This window comes from Molossus molossus, unplaced genomic scaffold (assembly GCF_014108415.1).
Source record: "Molossus molossus isolate mMolMol1 unplaced genomic scaffold, mMolMol1.p scaffold_m16_p_5, whole genome shotgun sequence".
NCBI lineage: Eukaryota > Metazoa > Chordata > Mammalia > Chiroptera > Molossidae > Molossus > Molossus molossus.
In genome coordinates this window covers 3,161,435-3,179,510 of record NW_023425388.1, presented here as the reverse complement: position 1 = coordinate 3,179,510, position 18,076 = coordinate 3,161,435, and the positions used below count along the sequence as shown (strand labels likewise).

The window sequence follows — 18,076 nt, the reverse complement described above, 5'->3', positions numbered from 1 at the left end:
AGGGAGGGGATCCCGGTCCATCACCTTGGAGTCCACCGGCCTGTCTCCACACTCGCATCCCCACCCACACTGAAGGTGGACAGGAGGGGGCAGGGAGGGGATCCCGGTCCATCACCTTGGTGTCCACCGGCCTGTCTCCACACTCGCATCCCCACCCCACACTGAAGGTGGACAGGAGGGGGCAGGGAGGGGATCCCGGTCCATCACCTTGGAGTCCACCGGCCTGTCTCCACACTCGCATCCCCACCCCACACTGAAGGTGGACAGGAGGGGGCAGGGAGGGGATCCCGGTCCATCACCTTGGAGTCCACCGGCCTGTCTCCACACTCGCATCCCCACCCCACACTGAAGGTGGACAGGAGGGGGCAGGGAGGGGATCCCGGTCCATCACCTTGGTGTCCACCGGCCTGTCTCCACACTCGCATCCCCACCCACACTGAAGGTAGACAGGAGGGGGCAGGGAGGGGATCCTGGTCCATCACCTTGGAGTCCACCGGCCTGTCTCCACACTCGCATCCCCACCCCACACTGAAGGTGGACAGGAGGGGGCAGGGAGGGGATCCCGGTCCATCACCTTGGTGTCCACCGGCCTGTCTCCACACTCGCATCCCCACCCACACTGAAGGTGGACAGGAGGGGGCAGGGAGGGGATCCCGGTCCATCACCTTGGTGTCCACCGGCCTGTCTCCACACTCGCATTCCCACCCCACACTGAAGGTGGACAGGAGGGGGCAGGGAGGGGATCCCGGTCTATCACCTTGGAGTCCACCGGCCTGTCTCCACACTCGCATCCCCACCCCACACTGAAGGTGGACAGGAGGGGGCAGGGAGGGGATCCCGGTCCATCACCTTGGTGTCCACCGGCCTGTCTCCACACTCGCATCCCCACCCACACTGAAGGTGGACAGGAGGGGGCAGGGAGGGGATCCCGGTCCATCACCTTGGAGTCCACCGGCCTGTCTCCACACTCGCATCCCCACCCCACACTGAAGGTGGACGGGAGGGGGCAGGGAGGGGATCCCGGTCCATCACCTTGGAGTCCACCGGCCTGTCTCCACACTCGCATCCCCACCCCACACTGAAGGGGGATGGGAGGGGGCAGGGAGGGGATCCCGGTCCATCACCTTGGAGTCCACAGGCCTGTCTCCACACTCGCATCCCCACCCCAGACTGAAGGTGGACGGGAGGGGCAGGGAGGGGATCCCGGTCCATCACCTTGGAGTCCACAGGCCTGTCTCCACACTCGCATCCCCACCCCACACTGAAGGTGGACGGGAGGGGCAGGGAGGGGATCCTGGTCCATCACCTTGGAGTCCACCGGCCTGTCTCCACACTCGCATCCCCACCCCACACTGAAGGTGGACGGGAGGGGCAGGGAGGGGATCCCGGTCCATCACCTTGGAGTCCACCGGCCTGTCTCCACACTCGCATCCCCACCCCACACTGAAGGGGGACGGGAGGGGCAGGGAGGGGATCCCGGTCCATCACCTTGGAGTCCACAGGCCTGTCTCCACACTCGCATCCCCACCCCACACTGAAGGGGGACGGGAGGGGCAGGGAGGGACTGGTGGTGCCGTCCTCAGGCAGTGACAGCCTTTGAAGCCCCAGGAAAGCGGGTGAGGGAGGCACACTCGGCCGGGGCACTTTGGTGAACCCTAGTGAGTGGTGTGCACATGTGGGTATGTGTGTGCGTGTACGTGCGTGCGTGTGCGTGCGTGTACATGTGTACACGCATGTGTGTACATGCGTGCATGACTAACACTGAAGGGAGGTGAGGGACAGGAGAAAGTGAAGTACTAGGGGAGAGACGTCTGCTTCTGGGAGTATGGGAGACTAGATACTCTGACCACCCAGTGAAAGATTTTAAAACCGAGTGAAATATAAAAGTACACTTTTTAGCCCTGACCAGTTTGACTCAGCGGTTAGAGCGTCAGCCCTCAGACTGAGGGTCATGAGTTCTACTTCCAGTCAAGGGCACGAACCTGGGTTGCAAGTTCGATCCCCGGCCCCGGTTGGGGTTGTGCCGAGGCAGCCAATCGATGCCCCCCCTCCCCTGACTATATCTAAAAATCAATGGGAAAATATCCTCAGGTGAGGATTAACAAGAACAAAAATGCGCTTTTTAAATGTAAGCAAGGTGGTAAAATAAAGATAAGACATTTTCAGGGACCAAACACAGAAAGAAAATGCAGACTGTGGATGATAAACAAGCCCTAGGCCGGCTCTGCCCTGCGAGTCTGGGGTCTTGGACCCGGCGTGGGCAGTGGCCACGTGGGCTGCGGGCAGGTGCCGATCCAGGGCCCGTGTGACGGGGAGCTAACGGGAACTCGCGCAAGGGGGCCCAGAGGAGGGACGCAAACGCAAGCACAGCGCGGACGAGCACGGAGACGGGATGTTGTGGACCCCAATGAGGGTGGACGGAAAGGGTCCTAAGGACGTAGCTCTCACACAGGGTGAAACCACACTTCACACACAGCTAGTGTGGCCCCCAAACCCTCTCTACTTAAATTAGGGTGATCCTCATCGCAATCCTCTCGGAAGGAGTGCCACTTCGGACCGAGGAACACTGAGCTCACACCCAAAGGTCACGGGGAGAGAAGCCGCCTGTGTGCCGGCCGGGAGAGAGCACTCAGCGCCTGAGATCGAAGGCCGCTGCCGGAGCCGTCAGACGGGAAACACACGGTCATGTTTGAGAGGTGTCAGGACTTCAGTGAGAAGCATTCCCACTGGCGCCGGGGTGAGACCCCAGAGAGACACCAGCAGGTCAGGGAAGGTAAGTAGAATTTCTAGAAATGGGGGGAATTTGAAAGTTTAAAACCCAGTGGACGAGCTAACTAGACAATTAGCAGCCAGAGAGAGCAGCAAGCTGTGGGCTGCAGGGGCCGGTCCACGCTCTGTCCCCTCAGGGCCGGCTCGGGCGCCGGGTCCCACCCCGCCCCAGGCAGCTCACCTCGGACAGGCCTTCACACTGCACGTGGGCCTGGATCCACTCCAGGCGGTCGGAGTTCTCCTTCTCCCGCACCCCCTCGTTCACCTGGGAGCACAGCTCCTCCGCCTTCTCCAGGGCGTGCTTCAGGTGGCTGTGGTCGGGGTGGTTGTCCGGAGTGTTCTCCAGGATCTACAGGGCAGACCAAAGGCAGCAACCTTGGGGTGGGCCTGGGGCTGGCTGTCCTGGAGGGCCAGGCCCGGCAGAGGTAGCGCACGGCTCAGACCCCCCGGACAGTGCACACGTGAGCCCTGCAGCTCTGGGCACACACAGCGGCAATGACCTGCAGGTCCCCTTGGGGGGCAGGGGGTGCCACGTTACTTGTCCTCGGGGTATGAGGAGGGCAGTGCTGCAGCAAGGTGACCATGCACCCCGCCCGGATTGCTCCCGGGAGAACGGCTGTGTCCCGGGTCCGAGCACTGCAGCAGGCGTCGGGCACCTCTGGACCTGGGCGCAAATGGGCGTTTCCGGGAGACACTCCTCCAAGCCCGAGGCCGTGGGAGCCAGTCCTGCCGCTAGACCTCGGCGTGGAAACCCCTGCACTGGCCTCGCGCAGCGGTGCTCCGGGGCCGTCGTGCAGGTTCGAGCCTGTTTCCTCACGTGGGGAACGGAGGCGCCAACAGCGCTCCTTGCAAAGCTGTTGGGAGGACGGGAGCACTTGACACGAGCGAAGCACTTTGCAAAGCACCTGGGCTTTAGAAGGTGCTCAGTACGAGAGCAAGTGCTGTCCTGGAGAGCAGGCGCCGCCGCCGTTCAGGGGAGAGGCCCCGGGAACGAGGCACGGCCCAGGTGCCCCCGGACAGTGCCCGGAGCACGCTGAGGGCGCACCTGCCCGGGCCTTGTCCACATGCAAACAACATTCCTCGTGTTACTGTTCTGTGTGTTTTTACACCTGGAAGGTTGTGGGAACCCCGGCTCGAGCAAGTCTATTGGCAGCATTTTTCCAAGAGGCTCAAATGATGGTTGGCATTTTTTAGCAATACAGTATTTTTTTTTAATCCTCACCCAAGTATATTTTTCCATTTAGCTTCAGATAGAGTGGGAGGGAGAGGGAGAGAGAGAAACATCGATGTGAGAAACATTGACTGGCTGCCTCCTGCATGACCCCGACCAGAGTCGGGGACTGAACTGCAACCTAGGTACATGCCCTTGACCGGAATCGAACCCGAGACTCTTTGGTCTGTGGGCCGACGCTATAACCACTGAGCCACACTGGCCGGGGCACAATCAGTATTTTTCATGAAGGCATGCACACTGCCTTTCAGACACGATGCTATTGCACACTTACTGGCGTGCAGTATCGAGTAAACACAGCTTTTACACGCGCTGGGAAGCCAACAGTTTCTTGGCCTCACTGTAGGGTGACAGTCGCCTCGCGGTGGTCTGGACCCCAACCGCAGCCCCTGCAGGTGTGCCTGGCAGACCGTTCAGATGGGCCTCACTCTGGACACTGTCTCGTCGCAAAAGGATACTTGGGTTTAAAGTCCTAAGCAGACACACAAACTGAGAAAAATGCACGTTGGAATCTCTGAAAAATCTCAAAGCCTCATCCAAGGCCGTATCAGAAGCCTGGGGCCGGGACTCAGGGAAAGGAAATTTCCAGAGCTGGGAGGGGGGTGCTGACCGCAGCTGGTGAGGCCACTGCCCCGGGCTGCCGCCCCCCAGCGGGGTCGCATGAACTCATGTTTTGTCTTGTTCCCTTTTTTTAATGTTTTAAGTTTTTATTGTTGAAAGTGTTACAGATGTTCCCCCACTTTTCCCCCAGTGACCCCCCCTCCCTATTCCTACCTCTCTCCTGCCTTCCCCACACTATTTTTTTTTTAAGAGACAGAGGAAGGGAGAGAGAGAGGCAGAAACATCGATGAGAGAGAACATCAACTGGCCGCCTCCTGCACGCCCCCCACTGGGGATCAGCCCACAACCTGGGCCTGTGCCCTGACCGGGAATCGAACCGGTGACCTCTTGGTGCAGGGTCGACGCTCAGCCACTGAGCCACACCGGCGGGCTCCCCACACTGTTGTCTGTGTTCTTGGTTGTGCATATATGCATCTGAGTTCTTTGGTGTATTTCTCCCCACCCCCACCCCCTTCCCTCTGAGGTTTGTCAGTCTGTTCCCTGCTTCCATGACTCTGTGTTTTGTTTTGTTTTAACATGACAATAGGTTTACTAATTTTTCTAATTGTAAGATTGTGCAATGTACAATATTCAGTTATTGAAAAAGAACCCAAAAGTCACCCATAATCTCCATATTTAGAGATGACCTTTGTCTGTATATTTAACATACTCTGTTTATATCCATATAAACATGATTAAAAAAAAATAAAAATTGGATCAGACGGCCAGGTCATTCTGTCCCACTTCCTACATCACTTCCGCCCCGTTTGGTGACATGTCCTCACAGTCCATCATCGTGAAGGCTCTGTGACATGTCGTCGGAGGATGGACCACAGTGTGCTTCCGCTTCCCTTCCCATAAAACGTCATGCTGTTCCCAGGGTTTGGAGATTCCTCTGATGATTTCCTTTTTTAAAAATACATTTGTATTGATTTTTTTTAGAGAGAGAGAGAGAGAAAGATGGATGTGAGAGAGAAACTTGGATTGGCTGCCTCCTGCACGCCCCCTACTGGGGATCAAGCTGCAACCCGGGCATGTGCCCCAACCGGGAATCGAACCAGGACCTCTCAGTCCCTGGGATGACACTCAGTCCACTGAGTCACACTGGCCGGGTTGACTATTATTATTTTTTTAAATCCTCACCTGAGGATATTTTTCCATTTATCTTCAGATAGAGTGAAGGGGGAGAGAGGGAGAAAGAGGAACATCCATGTGAGAGCGACACATCAATTGGTTGCCTCCTGCACGACCCCAACCAGAACTGGGGACCAAACCGCAACCAAGGTACATGCCTTGGACAGGAATCAAACCCATGACTCTTTAGGCCACAGGCCGATGCTCTAACCACTGAGCACCCACCAGGCGGATATTTCTTTAGGGTGCTCTCCCAGAGGCAGACGTCTGAGCCCCGGAGGCCCTGCGGTTGGTCTGCACAGTCTCCCTTCCACCGGCACCCTCGCCGCACCGGGGCCTACGGTCTCCCCAATCCATGCCCGTCTGAGAGCCCAAAACAAAGCGTATCCTGTATAGCTATGACTTCTTTCACTACCAGCGAATCTGAACTTTTTGAACATTCAGCACGTAAGTGACAAAGCTTACGTTGATACTGCTTCGTATGATCCAGACACTTGACACATATTAACTCGGTTAATTCCCACAAGGCTATGTGCTAGGTACTGTTAGGGTCCCTGTTCTACAGATAAGGAAACTGAGGCCCAGAGAGGCTAACAGCTGGCCCAAGGAGACACAGCAGTAGGACCGAGATCCAAGCCAGACGGGGGAGCTCCTGACTGTGTTCTTTACTGATCATGAACATTGCCTCTCCGAAATGTCTGGTTGTGCATTTGGTTAATAGCTTCTTTCAAAAACGAATTCTTGCTCTGACTGGTGTGCTATGTGGTTAGAACATGAGCCTGTGGACCGAGGGGTCACGGGTTCGATTCCTGGGCACGTACCTGGGTTGCAGGTTTGATCCCTGGACCTGGTCAGGATGCGTGAGAGAGGCAACCAATCCATGTGTCTCTCTCTCATGGATGGTTTTCTTTCTCTCTCTCTTCCCCCCTCTCTCCCTCCCTCCCTTCCTCTCTCTAAAAATCAGTGCAGGAAATACCCTCGGGGGAGGATTAACCACAGAACCAAGTCTTTAACTAAGGAGCCAGTGCGGCCACAGGGCATTTGGTGGGTGGGGCTGCTTGGACTGAGGAGACCACTTACGGGAGGGAGACCTGTGGCGGGACTGAGCACGCTGACAACACACGGAGGGTAGGAGAGCCAGGACTCGCACGGGGAAGGAGGTTCGGGGTACACGTGAAGAGGGCAGGAGCCCAGAGCCGGCTCTGTGGCCTCGACGAGAACAGGCTTGGTGTGCACTTGTGTGTTTAGTACACGTTATTACACACACAGACTGATCGTGAAATGGAAACATGTGTGCACACTTATGTGTATGGAAATATGTGTGTTTGTGCGCACGCACACACGTGTTCAGACTCTGCCCTGAGACCCCGCGGCAGTGAACACACAGGTCCACGCCCGGGCCGCGAACTCTCCACGCAGAGGAGGCAGGACTGAAGCCTCCCAGGGGCTGGGCCCCTTTGGCCGCATAACCCCGGGCTCAGGGACACCTCAGTCTTTTCGTTCATTTTAGACGGGGACTCTGAAGTGCTAACTGCTTTTCCGCTTGCTCGTGGGACAGGACAGTAACACGGAGAGGCACACAGGCTCACAGGGGCTTCCCTTAGGCGGCTGGCGGGACCTCGATGTCTCTTTCTCTGCTGAGCTCAAGGCTGGGAGGCACTGTGCCTGCGCCAGGGAAAGAATGGACGTCTGAGCTCTCACTTCCCAACCCACAGGGCAGCGGCCACCTGATCGCGCAGCTGGGGGTCGCGTGTCACTAGCTTTTCCCGGGATCAGCAGCGCCCCCCTCTGTGTTCCCCACATCTGCCTCCAGCGCCCAGAGGCTGGTGGGGAGCTCGCTGGCTCCCTGGAGGCTGAGAAAGCAGCCCTGCCCTTGGAGAGGCGGGGCAGGACTCACGTTTTTGATGAGCAGAGGGTATCTTGTCACCCGCTGCATGGGCTTCAGGATGAAGCTGGAGAGCGGCATCCCTTTACACCGCGGGTCCATCGCCAATCTCTGAAACGAGAGGCTTCTTTTACCGTGTGTGAGGAATGTGCAAAACCCAGTAGGGACGTCGGCACCGACGTCGCGTAGGACAGCGGCACTGATGTCATCACCGATGTCGTGTAGGACAGCAGCACCGACGTCACGTAGGACGGCAGCGCCGACGTCACGTAGGACGGCAGCACTGTGTAAGGCAGGACGCCCCACCCTCGCCGCATCTCCTGTGTCGGAACGGCCGCTGGGGGCATGGAGCGGGAAGGGCCTGGTCAGTTACCCTGACCCAGGACAGGGCTCTCCAGGCGCAGAACCAGAGACCTGCAGGTGTGACTCCGCACCACGGTGAAGCCCTGCTCTCCAGGTCCCTTCCATGGGACTCACGGTTCCTTACAGAAATGAGACTAGAGACTATTTCTGCTGGACATCTGCAAGAACTTCATAACATTCCCAGGAACGAGGACGATCACAGGACTCCAGGGTCAGAATATAAAGGCCCCTTATGTGCCGAGATGCTGGAGGGCTAAATGTCATTGACTGTCAGATGGAGCCCGCCCCCCGGGTGGAGCCTGCCCCCGCCCCGGGGAGCCCCAGGCAGGGCAGGGGCAGTGGAGCTCGGACAGGGGGTCAGGACCCTGGTTTCTGCAGACTGTCTCCTCTCCGGCCTCTTTCTGCCTCCACTTTTGCCAGTTCTATCCATTTATCTGGAGGACAAGAGTCCTTCTGTCCCCAAAAGGCAATCACATCGCTGTCACTGGGCCCTGGGAACTGTCAGCGCCTACCCCGGCCCAGCCGTGGCCTAGGTCACTCCAGGAACACACAAAGTTGGCAACGGCTGTCAGACTCCGCAGGGATGAGGGGGGAAGAGCTGATGAGGGGAGAGGGAGTGGGGGAGGCAAGGGGGGGCAACAAGCCCCCTCCCTGGGCTGGTGTTAGCGTTTCCCTGAAGTCCAAGGGCACCAGCGATGAACTCACCAGCCTGCGCCCCAGGAAGACCCGCCCCCTGGCCGCAGCCCCAGGGGGTCCATGGCACCCCGCAGCCCAGCATCTGCCTCCAGTCCGCATCCCCCGCCCACCCCAGACCGACTTCTTAGCAATATCTGTCCCCTGAGGACGACTTCAGGACGCCCCATTCACTGTTGAGAAACACAGGGGGGGAGGAACAGAGCAAATGCGCGTGATGCTGTGGGCTGGAAGAGACCCCAGCCCCAGGGAGGGTTCCACAAACCTGCCGCGGAGGAGGGAAGGCTGCCCCAGAGGCCTCGGGACGAAGACAAGCCTGCCATCATGATTACTACTTTCTGTCTGTCCATCAAAACGTACTTGTTTAACAGAGCTGCCTTGCTCTCTCTTCTTTCTTTCCCTCTGAGAGAGACTGTGTGGGCTCCCCTGCCCAGCAGGAACCCACCTGGGCCGCCAGCAGCACCCCCAATGTCCCCTCGTGGGCACACGGGTCTCCAGACCCCTGTCACCCCCCGAGGCGGAGCTCCTGGCCCGTCACACTCACCCGCCCCCCACGAGCTGCCTGGAGTCCATCAGAACCAACTGGGGAGAGAACAGAGGGTCCATGGGGAGCGCTGGCCACTCCCTCCACAGGTGTGGGCAGAGGCCAGCAAAGAACAGGGCGCTCAGATGGACCAGCATAGGAACCCGAGCCCGCCAGCCCTCCTGGGAACCCAAGCCTCCGCCCGAACGACAGCGCTCGCACCTGGACCACAGCTCCAAGCCCCTCTGGCCACAACCACACCTGTCAGCCAGGGCCCCGGCCTGTAGGCCCAGAAATACGCACGCACACATCTGCACGCACACATCTGCACGGGCCCCGACACCCCGGCGGCCTCAGGACAGCCCTTGCAGGGCCCCTCGGCCCGGCTGCTCACTTTGACGAAGTCCTTGAAGTCGGGGGCCTCGTCTGTCTTCTGCTGGATGAGGGCGGCCCCGTTGAGCTGGCAGCTGCAGAAGCGGATGTAGGGCTGCATGTGCGGCAGCTGGGCCGTCAGGATGTCCCCAACCATCTTCACCGGCATCTTCTCCCCGGACATCTTCTTGCGGACTCTCAGCGCTCTGCGCGGGACACAGCGAGTGAGACCCCACCTTCCGCCCGCACGGTCCGCCGCACGGAGACAGGGTGCGCATGGGGGCCCCCGAGGCCGCGACAGGTCCGTGTGGGGGCAGGGACAGGAGAGGAACAAGGCTAGCGCTGCGCAGGGGCGTCATCGCGGCCTTTCGGCAAACACGGAATCGTTTGCTCGGTTACGCAGAGGGTCCCTGTGCCAACATGTCACCACAGGTTATCTGGGTGAAGGACCCAGCTGGTGTGGCCCCCGTGCCGAGCCTGTTTCTGGACCAATCCCGCCCCAGGGAAAATGCGGTTGGCAGGGGACACGCAGGCTCGTTTCAGACTAAGTGAAACATAACTAAGTGGTAAGTCAGCTTCCACAGAAACACAGTCCTATGAGTTCGCCACAGCCGAGTACACAGGATGGTCTGGACCATGCGCCCTGTTCGCTGCTTCCTGGCCGTGGCTGACCCGAAGTTAACTTGACAGAGAGGAGTTCTGAAGAGAGAAGCCTATGGCTATGATAGCAGACCAACAGAGCCACACAGTTGTGTCCTGGAAGCCAAGAAGGGACTGGAGGGTTGGGAGGTGTCTGTTCTGGGATCCAGCTGCAGCCTGAGTGTTCAGGGCCATGGTCGCCATGGCTGTGCGTCCCACCCTTCCAACACCGGACTCTAGAAAGGGGCCCTGAGCTCCTACACAGCAAGGACAGCAATGCTCTGTGAGGACAGGATGGCAACAGATGAGGCCATGGATTTGTTCTGCCTACTCTAGTGATCATGGTGGAGGGAGGGAGGGATGGATGGGGGGATGGATGGATGGATAGATGGATAAATGGGGGGATAGATGGATGGATGGATGGATGACTGGATGGGGGATGGATGGATGGATGACTAGATGGATGGATGGATGGATGGATGGATAAATAAATGGGGGGAAGGATGGATGGATAGATCGATAAATGGGGGGGATGGATGGATGGATAAATAAATGGGGGGATGGATGGATGGATAGATGGATAAATGGGGGATGGATGGATGGATGGATGACTGGATGGGGGATGGATGGATGGATGGATGGATGACTGGATGGGGGATGGATGGATGGATGGATGGATGACTGGATGGATGGATGGATGGATGGACGGACGGAACAGAATGTTATGCTACATGATTTTAACATAAGGGTGGGAAGATGTCACTATGAATTCCTTGGCTACCTTGTGGCCATGGTAAGGCTATACAATTCCAAGGAGGCTCTGCAATATTAGTGTTAGGCTTAAAAAACCTCTGGTCAGCCCTGGCTGGTTTGGCTCCGTGGTTAGAGCATTGGCCTGCGGACCAGAGTCCCAGGTTCGGTTCCCACTAAGGGCACGTACCTCGGTTGCGGTTTGTCCCCTGCCCTGGTTGGGGTCGTGTGGGTGGCAGCCACTCGATGTGTCTCTCTCACATCGATGTTTCTCTCTCTCTCTTCCTCCCTCTCTCCTTCCCGCTCTATCTGAAGATAAATGCAGAAATGTCCTCAGGTGAGGATTAAAAAAAACAAATTCAGGTCACTTTTTTTTTCTTCTACATTTTTAGTTAAAGAAAAAAATCCTTGACTGGGCGAGCAAGCCAAGGAGAGAAACGAGGGACAATGCATTTCAGGTCTGAGCGATCAGCAGATGCTTTGTGAGGAGACGTCGCGTTGGCGGCCTGGGCACCGAGAGCGGCAGCTGGGTGCCCGCAGGAAGGCCGGCGGCCACTGCGGAACTGGTGTGGAATAGCACCGGTCTGGGGGACGGGAGCCCCACAGGGGCAGAAACAGGAAGAAATTCCATCATTCCGTTCTTTCCCTCTGAGCAAAACATCCTCTCTGCAAGTACGTCCACACACCCCTCCTTTAAATGATGGGGAGAGAGGAAGAAAGGCCACGAGCAGACTGTCAGCCTGCGCCCCGCCCTCCTGTGCCCGGTCACCCGCCAGGGTCACTGTGGGTCTCCTGGGATGTTCCACGGCACAGACCTGTGAGCACGGGCCGAATGGCTCGGACAGACGGCTGTGAATGACGGTGGTGCAGCGCAGCTCCACCCTTGGGTGAGCCGATCTGTGGTCTCAGATGAAGGCTCCCAGCCCCGGCTGGGGTGGCTCAGTTGGCTGGGCATTGTCCTGTGCACCGAGGGGTTACCGGTCAGGGCCCGGTTGCTGGCGTGATCCCTGGTGGGGGTCCTGCAGGAGGCAGCCCATCCACGTGTCTCTCTCTCTTTCTAAAAATCAATTTTTAAAAAATAAATAAAGGCTTGCAGATCCGAGGCCCTGGACTGCCACAGTAATCAACCAGCCAGAATATTTCCGAGTGTTCGTCTGTCTGCAGACCAAGTGCCCGGACAAGAGAGCTGGCACTTCATCAACCTGCCCCGGGTGGCAATACTCTTTGACTCTATTATTTATGACCCCGGTGACTGTTGGGGAAACCGAGGCATGAGAATGGAATGATGCAACCGCAGTCACACAGCTAACAGGTGACAGGCAGCCCTTGAACCCAGGTGACCTGACTCCGGAGCCCGAGGTCTGTGAGCCCTGTGGGTGGACAGTAGGCACAGCCCCAGAGCCCGCACAGCTGCTCGGGGCGCTGCCCTGTCCTCCCCAGAAGCAGCTGTGTCCACCTCCGCGGGCACCACCCCCCAGCTGACCCTTACCCTCCCCTCCCCCACTCCCAACCCCGGTCCGTTTTCTCTTCCCCATCCTGTCTTTACCCCCAAGATACGTTATCTCTTTTTCCTTTTTTCTGCTTAAAATTGTGTCTACTCTTAAGTTAAAAAGAAGGTGAGCGGAACACTTTATAATTAAGAAAAACACTTTTTGAGAAGCTCTTTCTTTTTTTTCCCACTGGAGGAGGCGGGAAGGGGTCTTGATGTGGACAGTCCCCAGCACCTGGGTTTGTGGGCCCTGCCCTACTTCCGCCTCACCCCTCCAGCCGCCCCGAGGGGCCTGCACCTGGATCTTTTTTAAAATATGCTTTTATTGATTTTTTTAAAAAGAGAGAGAGGAAGGGGGAGAGAGAAACATCGGCTGCCTCCTGCACGCCCCCCACTGGGAATCGAGCCCGAAACCCAGGCACGTGGCCTGACCAGGAATCGAACGGGGACCTCTCAGTCCATGGACAACACTCGGTCCACTGAGCCACGCCGGCCGGGCTGCACCTGGATCTTAACATAAAAAGTTTCTAGATCTTTCTGCCCCACTCTGCTCAGAAAAGAACAGGTAGAAGGCGCTGGAGCGCGTACAGAAACTGGGGGTGCCTGCATCCTGGTTCTGCTCTTTCCGTCGGGGAGGTGGGGTCAGAACCTCTGGTGGGTCCTGGGCGCCCCGCACTGAGCGGCTGGGCACGAGCTCGCACCTGTGACCGTGTGCCGGCTGTCACAGCGTTGCCGGCTCTGCCCGCGGCCCCGCCCCAGCACAGCTGCCCCCCAGGCAGAAGCCGGCAGGAGGACCAGGCCTGGGGAGCAACTCCAGCCGCAGGTACACGGCCTCCTGCAGGCCAGCCGCCTCGGGACACAGCTGCCCCTCCGTCCCCCAGCAGAGCTGCCCAAGCCCAAGGCTCTTCCGCCTGTAGGTATATTTTCCAAAGGAAACCTCGGTGTCTGCTTTAAAAGAACTCGTTCCTCTGCCCTGGTTGGTTTGGCTCAACGGTTGGAGCGTTGGCCCACAGACCAAAGAGTCGCGGGTTCGATTCCAGTCAAGGGCACGTACCTTGGTTGCGACTCTGTCTCCGGCCCTGGTCAGGTCATGCAGGAGGCAACCAGTTGACGTTTCTCTCTCTCTCTCTCCCCCTCCCTCCCTCCCACTCTATCTGAAGATAAATGGAAAAATATCCTCAGATGAGGATTTTTAAAAAATAAAATAAAATAGAAGAACTCGCCTCCAACACAGTAGGTTCAGTACTCATAGGTCCAGGGGCCTCCTCGGCCCCTGCCCCAGGTGACAAGGCAGCTCTCTCCGAGTGGGTAGGTGCCAGCAGGCCCCCGGGGCTCAAGCCCAGGCCTCACTGTGGACCCGGCGCCCTCATCAGAGCCCTGAGCGGTAAGTGCCACTTCCGCCCCCTGTCACAGACGAGGGTGCTGGAGCCCAGGGGACATCAGTGACTTGCTGAAAGACACACAGCCAGTGGCAATGGCTGTCTGTGAGCCCATGTGACCCAGACCCCGCTCAGAACCTCCTCCAGCCTCCTGCTCAGGGGGGGATCATAAAAATATTTCTCTAAAGCCCCTGGGGTCCTCGCCGATCATTTGTCTTCAAGAGCAGCAGCGACTGTCATCTCCTGGCCTAGACTCTGCGGCATAACAACAACTATGTGTGTGTGTGTGTGCGTGCATGTGTGTGTGCATGTGTGCATGTGTGTGCACGCATGTGTGCGTGTGTATGCATGTGTGTGCACGCGTGTGTGTATGTATATATTTTTTTCCCCATCTGCAAGAAAGAGGCGCACAGGCACGTTTGATTCGGTCACACCGGCCGGCTGTGGCTGTGCGGGCTGTCAAGTGTCTGTGACAATGTGAGGGAAAGGGTGTCAGTGCCCAATGACCAGGAGGTGTCTCGTGTTTAGCAGTTCTCGTAGCTACCGCCTGGAAGTCACTGCCTGGAACAGAGGCAGAGGCTGTACAATCCCCTCACGTCGCTCTGAGCCCCCCTCCACCCCGTCCCAAACACACACTCAAGGAAGCAGGGACCTGAACTTGTGAGGACAACGCAGGGACCACGTTTAGGAAAAGCCACTCCCGAGGAAGTGACCGCGGAGGTCAGGGAGGGACCAAGGTCCTGGGCTGCGTCCCTCTGGCCCAGGGAGTGCCAGGCCTCCCTCCCGGCTGGCTGAGCCAGGCTGCACCGCCTCTGGGTTCTAGCTGCGCGTCACAGGGAGGGCCTGGAAGGGACCCTGGTGTTGGTGCAGCCCCATCCTCTCGCGGTACACAGCTAGGGAAACTGAGGCTCGGAGAGGAAGGCAGCAAGCCGGGCTTCACCGCCGGTCTCTACCCTGGCCCTGCAGCTGCTCCCAGAACCAACGTAGGAATAAATGCCAACGACGCACAGGGCGGCTTCTCAGAGAGTCACCCTGGGGAACGGCCAAGGACGAAAGCCCCCGTTTCCACCTGCGGGGGCCAAGACCGTCTCAGGAGAGCAATAGTCGCTGTGGGCCCCGGCCAGGCGAGTGGGGGCTGCCCCACGCGGGGATGGAGCCAGCCAGCGATCGGAGCCTGTGGCCTGGCTCTGGAAATTCTAGAACCACAGTCAAAGCAGAACCTGGGAGCCGGGACAAATCAGGGGTGCGTCTGGGAAAGGGGTGCGCGACGGTGCTCGCGAGTGGGAGTGAGCAGAGGCAGGAGGACATAGGGCGCGTGCGTGGCGGGGACACGGAGGCGCGCGGGGGCGCAGCGAGGCTGGGTTAGAGGGAGTCAGGGGGAGCTTACTTCAGCAGCTTGATGTTACACATGATCAGCTCCTTCCAGTTAACAAAAATCATAGCCCCCTCTTTCTCCGTCAGCAGCTCAGACTCCATCAGGGGTTTCTGAAAGACCTGCAGGTGCAGAAACCGGGGTTCAGAAAGCAGACAGCGCACAACTCGCGGGCGCGCGGATCCGCTCAGAGCCGCCGGAGGGCTGGTCTTGGGGAGGCACTTTCCGAAGCAGACACCCCTCCTCTGCCTGGGGGCCCAGGGGTCCCCATCAGGTCTGCCCTGATTTGCACAGGGGGCGGGGGGTGTCCCTGCAGTATGGAGGACCAGCCTTCAAGCCACCAGGACAAAGCCAGAGCCTCCCACCGGCTGCCCTGCTGCCCTGAGGCCCTGGGCACAGGGGGCAAAGTGGGGACTTGAAGATGCACCTGGCACATGCCCTGGGCACTCTGAGGAGAGCAGCCTCCTGGCAGCCGGGCCTCCAACAGCAGCCCCAGTGACAGACCGCACTACCGGGGTGTCAGCCACGTAATGGGCCGGCCCAAGATCTCAGCCCACCGACCATGTGGTGAGCCCCTGCCCACAAACAGGTCACACCGGCCGCCGCAGGCCCGCTCTCCCGAAGGCCTGGGGTGGGGACAGTCTGTCTTTACGTGAACCTGCCGGAGCCCTGCTACCTAAGCCAATGTTGAGCCTGCGTATACCAGGCCTTGCACCAAGGTGCCACACCCAAGGGTGACACGCATGCCCTAGACTATATATTTAGTGACAGTCAAGTCCCTTGACAAAGGGGCACCGTTGTTTCATTTGCACCGACGCTTCCCGTGTGTTCACAGTGGCTTCGTGGGCCAGCAACCCACCCTGCTTCCTGTCCTCCCCAACACCGAGGCCCGTCTCTCCCGGCTGTTCAGGGAGAAGGGGCTGCTGGGGGGCAGAGGTATATGAACCATTGCTGTACTTTCCCAACTGTGGATCGACCCTGGCGGCCAGCTCTGCACACCTCTGTCCCGCCGGCACCGTCCCCGGTGTGTGGACAAGGGCTCCCTCCTCTGCATCTCCCACCGTCAGGACGGAGTGGCCAAGGCCGGCCCTTCAGGGGTTACCCGGGGAGGAAAGAAAATGAGGGTTCATCTGGGACTGGGGTGCATGGGGATTTGGAAGGAAGCAGGTTCTTCTCAAGGGCAAGATGCAGTCCTGGGAATGGCTCGAGGTAGCAGCCAGAGGGCTGCCATGTCCAGAGGCCAGCCCGGAGGGCCAGGGGTGGCCAGGCCAACCGGCTCCGATCGCTGGCTGGCTCCATCCCGCGTGGGGCAGCCCCCACTCGCCTGCCCATGAGACCCCACACGAGCCCACTGCCCCTTGGCCTGAGTGGTCTAGGCCCCTCTGTGGGGAGGACTCAGAGTTGGCCGCAGGTGAGAATTTAACCCCCTTCTCTGGCGTAAGACTGTCCTGCGTGGCTGACTGTCCAGATGCTCCCCAAACACCTGAAAGTGTCTCCGTCTCCGAATCGGGACCCAGCCTCTCAGCAGGGCCCCCCTGTCTGCACCGCGGCCAGTGCCCCCCAAGCCCGGCACCTACAGCTGCTTTACCTCCGTGACCAGCTGCAGGTCGTTCACGTAATTCTCCTCCGTGACAACGAGCTCGTGGATGTAGCCTTGCCGCTTCCTTTCCGTGGGGGTCAGCATGTCCAGGAGATGAAGGTCCGAGCACCCTGGAAAACACAGCCATCGGGACGGGTTAGCGCAGGTCTGGGGGCGCCCGCGCAGCCGCCGGTGAGGACCCCCGGGCCGTGCTCTCACTTCCGGGCAGGGTTGCGGGTTGACTTGTGTCCCGTGCCCCCGAGACATGTTCGAGTCCTACCCCTGGTACTTATGACTGTGACCTGATTTGGAAACAGGGTTTCTGCGGATGTCATCACATTAAGATGGTGTCACACTCAGTTACTGTGGCCCCAAACCTTAGAAGAAGCTGAGACAGACAGACAGAATGAACGCCGCGTGCCAACAGGGACAAGGACGAGCCTGCCGCCTCTATAAGCCCGGAGCTCCAGGGACAGGAGCGGAGAAGGGCCTGGGGCAAAGCCTGGCCTGGAGCCTCCCACCCCTGACTGTGCATTTCTCTTGTCCGAAACTGAGAAATTCCTTCGGCGGCCTCGGGCCACCCAGCCTGTGGCCACTCGCCACAGCGGCTCGGCAGACGGATGCAGGCTCACTGCGGCCTCACTGGAGCTGCTGAGATGGGTTGAGCGAGAAGACTTCGGCACCGTCGCCATCTCCCGAGGGCCCACGCGTGCCAGGCCCGTGCCGGCTCTGACATCAGTGGCTGTGTCAGTGCCCACGGAGAGACGGCGGCGATCTCCGATTTGCAGGCCAGGAGGCTGAGGCTCAGGGAGGTGGACTCACGAAGGTCTCTCAGCTGGTGGTGGAGCAGCCAAGAGCCAGTCGCTGACGTGTTGGCTCTGGACGCCGGGCCCCGCCTGCCCTAGGACACTGGCGTCGGGTCCGAGCTACAGGCAGGAATTCGGTAAACCTGTGTTGAGGCTCCTGATGGGCCTGTCCCATCAGTGCTGGGTAAACTCTCCCAGACCAGGCTGCTGCCCACGCCTGTGGAAGCCGGGCCGTCAGCCTGCCGGAGAGGGGAGCCCCTGCAGCTGCAAACAGATGCCCAAGGCGCCCCGACGTGGCTGAGGTGGCGCCCACCTTGCCTCTGCTCCTTAGCTGGTTATTGGAGGTTTGGGTGATTGGCAGAGGCTGCCCTGTGACGGTGACATGCACACTGGAATCGGGGGCGGGGTGCTCCATTCAGGAGAACCTCTTCCAGGCCTTTTATCAGGGAGGGTCACCCCTCCCTATTATAATTTTTGTATTTAATCCCAGAA

General features: G+C 59.0%; 1 protein-coding gene across 1 annotated transcript in view; it reads right to left on the bottom strand.

Moving 5' to 3' along the window:
- Positions 1–18,076, bottom strand: part of ITSN1 (intersectin 1) — a 194,583-nt gene that overhangs the window by 10,623 nt on the left and 165,884 nt on the right. The window contains exons 29-33 of the mRNA XM_036242922.1: positions 16,788–16,909; positions 15,215–15,321; positions 9,593–9,776; positions 7,632–7,730; positions 2,951–3,118 (exon numbers count right to left, since the gene is read on the bottom strand). Coding sequence (XP_036098815.1) covers positions 2,951–3,118; positions 7,632–7,730; positions 9,593–9,776; positions 15,215–15,321; positions 16,788–16,909 — 680 coding nt within the window. The remainder of the gene's footprint in view (positions 1–2,950; positions 3,119–7,631; positions 7,731–9,592; positions 9,777–15,214; positions 15,322–16,787; positions 16,910–18,076) is intronic.